The sequence below is a fragment of the Stegodyphus dumicola genome, chromosome 9 (assembly GCF_044657685.1).
Source record: "Stegodyphus dumicola isolate Sdum_Otavi_A_Nest chromosome 9, ASM4465768v1".
NCBI lineage: Eukaryota > Metazoa > Arthropoda > Arachnida > Araneae > Eresidae > Stegodyphus > Stegodyphus dumicola.
In genome coordinates this window covers 118,585,868-118,599,758 of record NC_140776.1, presented here as the reverse complement: position 1 = coordinate 118,599,758, position 13,891 = coordinate 118,585,868, and the positions used below count along the sequence as shown (strand labels likewise).

Here is a 13,891-nt window from a genome sequence, read left to right as displayed (position 1 = left end):
AAAACTACTGGATCAAATGTTATCAAACTTGGAAATCGTGTAAAGGAGGTCATGGGAATTTATTTTCCGCGAAAAAAAGGAAGTTCGAAACCTCACCACCAGGGGGGGAAATGGCGCTGTATGCAATATTGTTAAACGAAATATGGGTCGGAATCTAACTTAACCTTTTGTTAAACGGGTTTAATATGTTGTATACCCTTAAGAAACTTTGAAGCAGGCAAATTACCATTTAAAGACGTTAAATTCGATAAATGTCGAGTGCGCCATCCCTGTAAGTGAGAATTTCGTCTGTGAAAACCACGAATTAGCGATTAGAAAATGTGAGATCGCAAATCACTCTCACAAGTGCGTACAATCTGGAAATCGTTTTCTTACAGATCGCTAATTTGTAATTTTTTAAGCCTGAATTCGGTACTAAAACATGAAGATACTGATTCAAAACGCATTTAATCGATTTGGGCCAAAATAATCTCTCATGTTATCTATCTAGTTCCATTACATTCTCCTCCTGCATTCGATTGCATAACAGTCATTTCACACCGTTTACTGTTGAATGACAGCTAGTTTTATAACTGAACCATTTTTTTTTTTTTTCTGAAGAGCAGTCGACAGCTGGACCACTGCGATTGCAGCTCACTTAGAGCCAATATTAAAATGTTTCGTGATACATGAACTGCAGTAACGTGGCATTTTAGATACTACGATTTTTATGCAGGGCTGGGCACCACCTCAAGAGCGTCGCATAGTTACTTAGGCAACATTTCACGAATGAACGTCTTATAGGCCAACACTTGCCCTCTTCCCACCAGACCTCAACTTCTGTGACTTTTGTCTATGAGGTTATCTCAAAAGCACTGTTTATGGTGATAATCTAAACAATTTGGCAGAAATGAAAAATGTGATACACTGATAATATTCCTCCTGCTGTTGAGATATGCTATGTGTAACGTGTATACGAGCCAGTTTCCCTTAAAAAGTCCTCCACGAAGGCATCCCTCCCTTAAGGCAGATAGCCCTCGAGTGCTTTGCCGTAATCTAATAAACCAAACCAAAACCAAACCTGATATGCTAAGAGCTGCTGTTGAGAATGCAGTAACATGATTTAACTTGCTTTCGGAAAATGCTGGACGCTACATTGAACATGCTTTGTAACACGTTTCGGAAAATATTAAACACATTTTAAACAGATGTTTCGTGTCTTATTTCATTTAACAATACTGTATACAGCGCCATTTTTCCCCTGATGGTGAGTTTTTGAACTCTTTTTTTTTCCGCCGAAAATAAATTCTCATAACCTCCTTTACACGATTCCCAAGTTTGATAACATTTGGTCCTGTAGTTTTCCTTTTATGACCATTTCAAAGTGGAACTTTAATAATAACCACCATGTAAAATAAGCTTTAAAAGTCTGACAGTTTGGTTCAAGTCCCAACTTTAAAAAATATATATATAAATATAAATTTTTATATTAATCCTCTTAGAAAGCATGTTTTAAGAAGCTAATTTTTCTCTCGCGTTATAGATTGTATAAAAAAACATGATCTTTAATATGATTTAGATTGTTTCAGCCGATATAAGAATCGGGTTACTCTGTGGTACAGAATAAACCTTGCTGGACTGTTTTATTTCTTTGTCATTTAGCAAAAATCTTTTAATTAAAATATTTATCCTCTGGACTTCGCTTTAAACTTTATTTATAGCTAAAATGACTAGAAAATGAAAAGCTGTCTTTAGCTGAAACGCAATTCATATAATTGATATTTTAAAAAATTGACAAAATGCAAAATGTATGGAAGTCTAGCAGTCGAAAAATCTTAATTTTCTTGTGTGAGCACTGAAAATAACTGTAGAAGGAAAGAAGAAAATTAGGGAGAAAAGTAAGCAAACATTTGTAGGGAAATTTGGCTGTCAGACGTACCAAGATGTTCAAAAAGTTGGACGATTTCGAATATACTTCTAGGATACTTCAAAGAATTTAGGTGTTCAAAGAGAAAACATTTGGACGAGTACACCAGCAAATACCATCAACTGAGCTTGTGTTAACAGAAAAGACAAAACGATATCATTGCAGATTAAAGTGAAGAGCGACTGGTTTTAAACTATATGGTTGTGTAAATTACGTTATAAAACATCATATCGTATCATAAATGGTGAATCCCATGATTTCCTCAGTCGAATTATTTGAAGATTCAGGAGTTTATCCAGTGATGTATGTGGATGTCACTTAAAGATGTTTTTTTTCCCTTCCTGATGAAACAGCGGCCGAGCGGTAAAGTCGCTGAACACTGGTAGTTCGGTCCGAGGTTCGAATCCCGCGAACGGGCTGGCTGCATGGGCGTTTTCGTGGTTTTCCCCATGTGTAACGTGTATGCGAGCCAGTTTCCCTTAGAATGTCCTCCAGGAAGGTATCCCTCCCCTTAGGCAGATAGCCGTAGTGTGTTTTGTCATAATGAAATAAACCAAAACCTTTTGATGAAACCAGTCTTTCCTTTCATCTCATAGCTTCAAAATGTTTAGCCTCTAAAGACTGATAAAGGCTCTGACGAAATACTTCGTGAAGAACTTTCTAAGGGAAACCAGCTGTCATACGCGGTACACATGAGAAAATCCACGAAAACGCCCATGCAACCAGCCCGTTTACCATGGTTCGAACCCCGGAGTGAACTACCAGTGTTCAGCAACTTTACCGCTCGGCCGTTTGTGGGCCTTTATGAAATGGAAGGCGATAACTTTATTTAAAATGATTGTCAGAAATACCAAAATGTTTCGAAAAGTTGGATACTTTTCAATATGCTTTCAGAATGCTTAAAGAAACAGAGAAGAAAAATAAATTTTTTCGTAAAATTTAGTATTCGTATTTTTTTAAATTTAAAACTTTTCAATCTTATGATATTTGATTCTTGCGATTTCAAAAATAAAATATTTGACTAAAATATGAATAACATTTTAAGAAACCAAATGTAGGATAAAATTGTGTAAAGCAATGGGAACAATGATAAAACTGTTTAAAGCAGTGTATGCAAGTCATCCTAAGTTAAAATATAAGTTAAAAGTCTGACAGTTTGGTTCAAGTCCCAACTTTAAAAAATATATATATAAATATAAATTTTTATATTAATCCTCTTAGAAAGCATGTTTTAAGAAGCTAATTTTTCTCTCGCGTTATAGATTGTATAAAAAAACATGATCTTTAATATGATTTAGATTGTTTCAGCCGATATAAGAATCGGGTTACTCTGTGGTACAGAATAAACCTTGCTGGACTGTTTTATTTCTTTGTCATTTAGCAAAAATCTTTTAATTAAAATATTTATCCTTTGGACTTCGCTTTAAACTTTATTTATAGCTAAAATGACTAGAAAATGAAAAGCTGTCTTTAGCTGAAACGCAATTCATATAATTGATATTTTAAAAAATTGACAAGAATGCAAAATGTATGGAAGTCTAGCAGTCGAAAAATCTTAATTTTCTTGTGTTACTGTTCTTGGTACTTGTTCTTGGTTATACATCTCTCTTATTTATATATATTTTTTCTGAACGGAACATTGAAAGGCGTGTAAAACTGTGCTTTACTGTATTTTCTCTTTAATATAGTATACAGTTTTCAAAGGCATCGTAGTCTGGGTTACAAAGTATTCTTCCGAAAAAAACGCAGTTCAAATAAATAAAATCAAATTCTGGAAAATTGATATTAATATATTTAAAATATATTTAAAATGCTCAGTTCGAAGGAATAAATAGAAAATTTTAAAACAATTATCTGAAGAGACAATGCAACACAAACAATTAAAATAAAAGTATAAAAATTTAAAAATGACCTAAAATAATAGTTATGACGAAAAATATATATAAAGAAAACTATTTGAAAAAAAAAAAAAAAAAAAACGCTGCACCTTTATTTACGCACTTCGAATAGGTAAATAGAAATTTTTAAAACAGTTATTCGAAAAAAAAAAAAAAAAAAAAAAAAAAAAAAAAAAAAACGTGCAACTTAAACAATTAAAATGAAATTCGAAAAAGGAAAAATTACTTAAAATAATAAGTTATAATTAAAAATATAATATAAAGAATATTATTTGGAAAAAAGGAACGATGGTGACTTTTTTTCCTAAGGAAACTAGGTTGCCATATATTAAGAAGTTCGCCAAGTGAAGTATTCTTGGCGCAAACTGACAAAAAAGTGCCAACATAAATTTGTGAATTTCTCCGTAAATTTCGCTCCAAATTTTACAAAATTTCATATTTAGGCGTAATTTGAGTCGTAGAATCGAAATATGTAAAAACATTGGTATGTTATTTCAGAAAAAGTCCGATTTTGTGTCAAAATACCTATGTTAGAATAGTGCTATATATAAATCTAATATATATCCTAAGTCGCGCTTTCGAGACATGAAGAACGCAATTTGAATTTTGTCAATCGGCCCAGTAGATCGGGAGATATAGGACTGTCCCATTTTTTTTTTTTTTTTTTTTTTTTTTTTTTTTTTTTGAGCAGTGTACCTTCTTCGGGATTCCAGCCCAGGCCCATCCGTAAGGTAGTAATAGTCACTGTTTAAAAATATTCCCTAGCAGTCGCTAACTACTATACTGTTTGATAGGCAATAAACAATGGCAATTATTCAGTTATTGAATATGAATATGTATCAGAAACGCCGCTACCAGATTTACTTTTACAGTTGCCACTTAATGTGATTGTAGTTAATAATTCAGCTAATTTCATCAAATTGCTAAAGTATCGAATTATCTTTTTGTGTACAAAATTGGACGATGCATTCGCTTATTGTGATAAACAGTTCGGTTAATATAATCAAATTTTTTAAACTGTAGTAAAGTAGCCAAATAAGTCCAAAATTGATTACAAAATTTGCGGAGTGATATAGAAATGTTTCCAAGTGAGGTATTAAGTTGCCAAACATACTGCTTTCGATTTTAGTCAGCCATTGAGAATTATTGAAAAAAAACTTAATTTGACGAATGTTTTCAATAACTCTATCGATTTTCAGTGGATCAGGCAAAAGTCCCTCTTCTTCAGGAAGAAAAACAAAATCTGAAGAGGCAAAAATACCTGAAAACATCCACAGCAAACTAAGGTTGCATTTTTGCCTAATTTTAAATTTTACGTTGTCAAGCTCTTTTTTAATGAGGTATGCTCTTCGAGTATTAAGACTGGGCGTACAACATCCGTGAAACAATTTCCAAATACGTTATGAACTGTTCATAAATGAACTTTTGCATTCAAAATATTTTTGACATTTCCTAATTAAAATGCTGCAAAAATACCTATTTATATGTTTTTTATATTAAATTATTTAAATTCCATTGCTATAACTAACATAAGGTAGGTAACTAAATGTAATAGAAGCACACCTTTACAAAGCCGTAAAGGCGTGCAGCGTCCGGGTACAGCTGAAGATTTTGCGCCCTTTTTTTGCTTGCTAAGAATGGAAAACATTTCAATCTGAAATTCTGTAATATCATTTTGGCGTTCCCTGAATGCTATTCCCCCTTGTCCACCTTAGCTACGTCACTGGTAATAGACCTTTAATAACTGCGAATAGTTCGTTAGATTTATGAATGTCGTTAGATTTATGAAATTTATTTTTACATATCATTTAGTTTTATTCAAAGGTTTGGATATTTACCCCGACAGTATATTTATGTAACATTTTTTATTAAAATGAAACCAATTTCTTAAATTCGCATAATTATTTTTTAAAACATCACGCAAATTTTATTACAGAGTAAGAGTATATTTAGATACTATCAATGATAAAAAAACTATAAGTTTCAGAATAATAAACTATATGTTTCCCCGTATTTAACTGCAGCAATAGTTTTAAATGAATTTTTAAATGAAATTAGGCTTAATGGGGAAAATCCCCCGGTCCCTACATTTCTGTGCCTTCAGAGCGCCCTAGCTTGATAGAACGCTTCTTTCTCCTTTCGCAGGTCCTGAACGGATTAAACTGAAAAAAACTTTCGAATTCGATGTTATGCATACTTTATTATACGATTTTATTCTTAACCATGAAAAAAACTGAAAGAAAATCTGCTTATAAAAATGCTTCTTTTATATATGTCAGTACTTAAAAAATATGCAAATATACTGAGGGTTATTTCTTTATATTTTACAGAAGAGATGCATATAATGACATCCAAAGAAAAAGAGAAGTTGAAAGATTCAGCAGAGAAAATGAAAGAAGCATTGGAACAGCAAATCGAAAAACACAGAGAAGCACATCAGAAACAGCTCTCTGCCTTACGCGATGAAATTTCTGAAAAGGAAAACCAAATTGATAAACTTAAAGAGTAAGTACGATTCGTGATTGAGCTCTTATACTAATCGTTTTATTCATTAGAAGAGTGGTAAACTCATCTCTCATTACTCAGAATTTGATATTATTTATTATCTCTCTTGACGTTTGGTTCACATATTACAGTAGTACCTCGATATCCATTCGCTTTGAAATTCGTCTAACTTGATATACGTGCTGTTTGGGCTTGAAATGTTTACTTCGTATACGAATTTGTATAGCATGTGGCTCGAGTTCGATGAGTTACGATTGCGCGCACTAACCTAGTTTACCTTCTTCGAGACAATGCCAGGGCTGCATGTAAGCGTCAGTGCGCCTGTTGCTACTATTTAGTAAGCAACCTGTGCTATAACACTAAACTTTTAAGTCGTTTTGCGTTTTTCGCCTAAATTTCATTAACAATGAGTTTTATGGAAGTTAACAAGAGGTATCATGCAGCAAACAAAAATGTTAGGATCACTGTTGAGGTGAAAAAGGGGATGGTTGAAAAATATGAAGATGGCATGCGTATCCTGGACTTGGCCATTGCATACCGTGTGCCAATTACGACACTATCTACGGTCGTGAGGTACGATAATATCTACGAGTTACAAATACAGTTGTACATCTCTGGTTGTGTATTGAACCAGCTAACATTGCGAAGGGTGTAAAATTAATTACCCGCAGAGATTAGAGAAGTTACTGCATGTCGAAACTTTCCTTTTGATCTGGTTAGCAGAAAACCTTTCGTGTGCCTTACGTAGTATTTAACCTCATATATGTAGAAATTCATGTATATATCACCAAGTGCATTTGTATTTCAGTATTAAACAATGTTATAATAATAATAAAAAAATTTCTAAGAATGTATTAATTATTTCCCTTTTCTTTTATTTCTTACTGGAAAATATCGCTTGGCTCCAAAACGGATTAATATCGTATACTATGGTAGCACTGTATCTGCTATGGGACATACAACTAAAATAGATAAATTAGTGAGAACATACTTAATACAGACACTTGACAATTTCTTTACATTACTAGAAAGTCCTTGGACGTTTTTCTCAAATCTATTACAGTAAATATTTGAGTTTTTTGAGACATTTTCATCATAATAATGGAATTCCGTATTCTGCAAACCACGATGCAATATAGACTGATTCGGAAAACCACTCAATCTGATGACTGAATATAATTTATGCGGCTAATTCCTGGAAATTTTGTCCGTCGACAGATAAGAAAGAAGAATGGAAAGAGGACTGTGCGCAAATTTAACCTAAATGTGACCTTGGAAGGGTCAAATGGTTGGCCATACCGATCCGAATGAAACAGATTCATTTTATAACTTCTGATACAATAACGTATCGTTGTCATAGGTTTTGAGTAATTCTTAATATCCTTCCGATGAATATTTGTTATGGGCTACTGATACTTTTGGTCAAAGTTATTCTTTTAGCTTTCTCCAATCTTTCTTTACTTATTTTTTTATTTTGTAAAGATGTTCTAGAGCGGTATACATTATAGTCTTTAATTCAGATGAGCACGTCAATCAAAACATGATTGCTTTTTACTTGCTAGCGTATGTTCATGATCTCTTTCCAACAGTGTTGCCGCTATTTTATTTTCAATCCGTGAATGAAGATCATAGTGAGGCAGCCACACGAAGGAAAAAAAAAGTATGGGGCCGTTTCAAGTCGAAATCTGAAGGCCGACACAAGTCAACAGAGCTATTAAGAGAGAATAAGATGTCATGCTTTGATATTACAAGAACAATAACTTGTTCAATAACATCTCTGCTTGGCATTACAGAAGTCGAAATTTCACAAAAATATCAGAAGATTTTAAAGATCTGCACCGTATCTATCATTAAAACCTCTCGATTTCATGAGGATCATCGCCTAATAATTTATGTCCTACAATAGTATTTTTATCGTGATCTTAAGTAAGTATCTGTATGGGCATTTTGAAATGCATCCAAGAAATTAAGATAGTGTATTATAAGGAAAGAAAACCAGGTATAAAACCCCAGAGGTATTTTTATATTATAATTAAAACATACTTCTTTTCTTTGGCAGTTTCGGGAAAACTGGGGTTTCATTTCTCTAGTTTGAGGGTTAAAAAATAATCCAATAAGACCAAATTATAACTGATTCTCTTCAGCTACCTGTAAGCAAGAAAACATCTGCAATTTAAAAAATTAAATATTGTAATCTGAAACTCTTTTTTTTTTTTTTTTTTTTTTTTCTTGAATTGCAGCCTAAATCAGAAACTGACTTTAGCCCAGGAACGATTACAACAAGAATATGACAAACTGAAGCAAGACGAACATGAAAAGAGTATGAAGTTGCAAGAACTAGTGTAAGTACGCCTTCTATATTTAATACAAGACTATTTTATATAACCAAACTTTGTGTTATCGGTCATAGTTCAAATTTTTAAAGTTCTCCCGTCTTTCCTTTGAAAATATTTTATTCCATCTTATTTATAAATGAGCAGTAAATTGCTGTAACTTTGTTTAATATGAAAAGTATTTCCTTCGAATATTAATATGAAAATTATTTCCTTCGAATCTTTACTTTAATAATGATTTGAAAACTATCAAGTTACGTGCAAAAGTTCCCAGCGTTTTTTGATTGAGGGTAAATGCTACATTTTTAAGTAAATAAATAAAAGCTTAATCATCAAAGTATATTCCCTGGCTCTATACCATTATAACCCATAAATCAAGTAGTTTTCGTATTCTCTGCTCAAAGAAACACTGAGGCTTAGAGCCATTGAAATTCTCAATGCGGTTTCGAATAGTATTATCGACGTCTGCAAAGCACTGGCAAAATGTGTGTACTGCGAAAATCTTGCAGGTCAAAATCTTCCTTCTTAAACTCGGAGAACCATTCTCTCACCATAATTTTACCAATGCTATGGAGGCCCATATGTTTCGTAGATTGTTCTTTTGACTTTTGCAGTAAACTTTACAAGGTTTCAAAGGAATTGCATGCAATTTGAACGTGTTTCTTCTCTGCCAAATGAATGTAATATGAACTCCTTTTAACAAGCAACTAGGTGTCAGGCTATGTACCTCTCCTAAGGTTTCTTACTCCCTCTCCTCAAATAGTTTTATAGCACTGCTAAAATGTAGCTCTGAAAACTTTTGCATACGTTGTTTTCTTAATTAACATTCTTGTTTTAAAATACTTTGAAGGTACTTGTAAAGACACTATAGTGGATAGAAAAGTATCAAAACTAACGAAATTATACCTAGTAAATTATTTGACAGACATTATTGGCATAGACTGTTATGATATAATTACATTATTATAGACTATAATTATATTCTCTTTTGCTTCTCATTGTAACTGTCTGGGTGCACATTTCATTTCTCTGAATTCTCATTGCTTGAAATACCTTTGCATATAACTTCAGCCATAACGTGTATTACGCAGCTCTCAGTTCTGAAATTCTTCATCATAATCTGGAATATAGTATGTCTAACGAAGTTCCTCCCAAAAAATACGAGTCGAATTAATACTATTGATTTTGCTTTCTCCCAGTATTTCAAGACCGCATCACTTCAAGAGAATTTCCACAACAAAATTTCTGTAGTCTTCAATCTGATAGTCCAAAAAATGGATGCATTTCCGTGATGAAGAGATTCTTCCATGTCGCATTTTAAGAATGTTAACCGACTCCATTTCGATTGGTTATAACATTCACAATCATATCATACATTGGCAAAATTTATAATAAGGTCGTTATAATCGTTGATGAGCGGCCCCGTGATGTCCCATTTCAGCTTTTCGTACTTCAGGGTTTCTGAAGGTGGCAACGATAAATCGGGCCGTTTTAGGGTTTTGGTTTCCTTCTGCAGGTATTCTCAGTAAAAACATTAAAAATCGTGCATTTTCATCCTATCCTTCACATCTTTCGTTTTAACAATTACGTTTACAAAATTTAAAGCCCGTTATAGTTAAAATTTGTATTATGTGTTTATCAAACTGACTTTGCACACTCTTAATAACATTAATCTTTGCTTCTAGGACGTCAAATGTTTATTATTGAGACAACGCTCTCAGTGTGTTCTTTACAAACAGAAATTCAAAAATAAAATCCATGTATTTTAGATAATTCGAAGTAAATTGTGTGTTAAACTCGACAAACCAAAAAGGAGGACTTTTTAAGTGGCTGAAGACCACTTATTTTACTCAGAAAAGGAGGACAGATTTTGTATTTGAACAGCATATCGTAAATAGGTGGTCGTAAGAAAAATTATCTATTCTGTATAGCACTAAACATTGTCCTCCTCCACGATAAAGCGTAAATTTTTTAAAAACTTACTGTGAAGTTTAAGAGCCGTCATTAGGAAACTTGATACGTATTTTAAAGTTACATGGCTTTCGGTCACATTTCTGAATTTGACGTTGATGTTGAACACAAAGGCGGAAGTGCGCCAATTTTTTCAAACGAGGAAGTCTAAAATGGGACTTAACCAGGGGGAAAATGAATAACATTCACACTGAGAGACTGCAAGTGCTCTTAATAATTATTTTTCTAGACATTATTTGAATATTTAACCTTTTGATGGCCATGAAGGAGCTCACCACGCATTCCAATTACGTGTGCAAATTTTTGACTGACAGTTATCGAACATATTTACGACGGAAGAATTCCTTAATCTCGCAACCGCAGAACAGTTAAATGCCTGTGATCTGGATACGCTTTATATAATTTGAAAATATTCTTAATAAATTCCATAAGCACCTAAGGAAATAAAATAATAATACATTTTTTTATTTCAGGTTCTTAAATGAAAGGCGAGAGCAGGCAAGGCAAGATCTGAAAGGTCTTGAAGAAACTGTGGTATGTAAATATTGAAGTACAGTTTCTGTGGTCAAAATTTACTTTTAGATATCATTAATAAAAACAGCGAATCAGAAGCATTTTGCATAAAATTATTATCATACATTTGACAACAAATTAAGATTAAAAATGTTTTTGATTTAATGAAAGAATTTTGTTAATAATATAACGTAGAAAATACTTAAAGTACTCTTCCTCAATTATTATCGCGTTTTTTAGCACACGGTTTCAGTTTATTAGCCAAAAAGCGGCTACTAGTCTTAAAATGGGATTTTGCGTCGAATCACTATAAATACATCATTTCACTTTTCACTCGAACCCGTTGCCATTTGGCAACGTGTTCGAATGTGATTAACTGTAATCACATCCGAATGTAATACTATGTGATTAGTTAGGTTTTAGGTTGTTATGTAACATGGAAAGATCTCGAATTTGAGAGAATAGATGAACTTAGGAGGAGAACACCAAATTTAGACTAGTTAATTTTGAGGTCGCCAATCATTTCGTAGCGCAGCCATCGTATTTTGTTAAATCTTACATATTCCCCCTTTAATAAAAAGGTTGGGAGTGCCTTTGGGATAGAAAGCATTATTGTATTAGCGAAGCAAGAAAAATTTATCATATGAGGAAAGATATGAGGAAGCATCAAGGACATAGCCGGCAGGTTTTCCCTATGCCCCGTAATTTTTCATGACCTTTCTTATATATAAAGCTTATGAAATGCTTAAACATATAATATACAACTATTACAACAACAATGTAATTTCTAAATAAAACTAAATTAACATAAGTTAAAATTTTTTTTAAGTTCTCAAGTTCTTATAATGTCCAATGAAATATTTTTGTAAAGTTTTTTGATGAAAATAGTTCCACATGTACATGTCCTAATGTTTTTCAAAATTTCTTGATAAAAGTATTTGCGATCTGCGAACCTTTAAGTGGAAATATAACACACAATTTATGATTAATTGAATAAGTTCTTCTTATTGTAGATACACACATTTAATACAATAGAAAATTCAATATAAAAATGTACTGATATAATGCAATACTAAATAACACAATAATACTTTGACGATTAATTGGCATGTTCTCTGCAGCAAAATCAGCGTACCAGCTTACTGATGGTTGGGGGATGCTGAAGTACAGCTAATCTGTGATTGTTTAAGTTTATGTTGTTATATAACATGGAAAGATATAAAATTTGGGAGAACAGATGAACTTAGGGGAGGGGGAGAACACCAAATTTAGAAAAGTTAATTTTGAGGTCTACAATCGTTTCTTAGCACACACAGACACACACATATATATATATACTTGATGTGTGTGTATAATATAAAAATATGAAGAAAATTATCAAATTACTAACTAAATATGACCAAACTATTAAGTTTAATGGTCTGCACTATCTCGATTAATCTGCAATGTCCCTTTAAATTCGTAATTTAAATCTGCGCTGGTGTCATTCTTTCGCGGCAGTAACCCAAATGATAAAACTCTTGCCCAATCACTGTGCAAAATTAAAACAACGAAGCCAAGCTTAACTAAAACCACGATATCCTCACTTTTCCTTCCCGCGTGTCTTCGCTTATCCATTATTTAAGATGTAACTGCTTATATGAAATTTTGGGGCACGTTTAACACCCCTAGTGTTGTTCCAATAAAGAAAAAATGCGTTTCTAAACTATTGTTCCTGTTCAGAAATAAAAATATATATTTAATCTCCACCATGATGGCTAAAGTTGATTGCAGCTGCGTCATCATACATTATTACACCATCACCATTTCACTCACGACTGCTGAATAAATTCGGGTTTTTTTTTTTTTTTTTTTTTTTTTTTTTTCATGGTACCATCTAGATTAACTGCATTCATTTTTCTTTCAGACTTTTCGTAGATCATCATGCCAATGTTCAGTTTTCTTAACAAGATGGCGTGCACAATTTTTTTGTGTGTTTTTTAACTTTATTATTAAACATCACTGTCTTAATACTTAACCACATAAAGTTCAACAGCAAAACCAAAAAACTTTTAAAGCGATTAGAATTCCGTATACAATGTTAAGTGTCGCAATAATTTTTTTTCAGTCTTTTCCAAGTTCATAATATCAGTGTTCAATTTTAATAGTAAGGTAACTTACAGAACTGTTTTTATCTTTTTGTTATTAACCCTTTGTCTTTTCAACTTCATTTAATAAATTTCACTTTCTTTGCACTTACCCTCAAACTCACTTATAAAGTCATAAAATATTTAAAAACAGCATATCTTAATTCCTGATGCAATGCTAAGTATTTCCATATATTATTTATATTCGCTACATTATTTCTAACATTCGGTGGCAACATCCTTTTGTTTGTGTTGCCATATATATTCGCTCTATTATTCTTTAAAAATAAGAAACAGCGATAACATTGCGCAGCAACATCTTTCTATTTCTGTTGTCATATATTTCTTTTATATTTGCTCTATTATTTCTTTAAAAATAATACATGGCGATAACACTGAGTAACAGCATCCTTTTATTTTTTCCATTGTTTTATTGTTTACCTAAATGACTGAAACAAAAAAAGTTCTATTTATTATTGAGAATGAAGCAAAAATATGCACAAATCGGATTCGCTCAATGCAGAAAAGGTATGGGGTTTACGTTTGTCGCGGGATTCTTTTACAATAGGAAATTTAAAATAAGAAATGTAGAAAAAATAATAAAATTAACTCAACCTGCTAGCAAGAGAAAGTTTTACG

The 13,891-nt window shown here is 32.5% G+C and overlaps 1 protein-coding gene across 1 annotated transcript in view; it reads left to right on the top strand.

Annotated features, from left to right (window-relative positions):
* LOC118179524 (kinesin heavy chain-like) overlaps positions 1-13,891 on the top strand; it is a 190,982-nt gene that overhangs the window by 137,607 nt on the left and 39,484 nt on the right. The window contains exons 18-20 of the mRNA XM_035348781.2: positions 6,135-6,309; positions 8,550-8,651; positions 11,087-11,147. Coding sequence (XP_035204672.1) covers positions 6,135-6,309; positions 8,550-8,651; positions 11,087-11,147 — 338 coding nt within the window. The remainder of the gene's footprint in view (positions 1-6,134; positions 6,310-8,549; positions 8,652-11,086; positions 11,148-13,891) is intronic.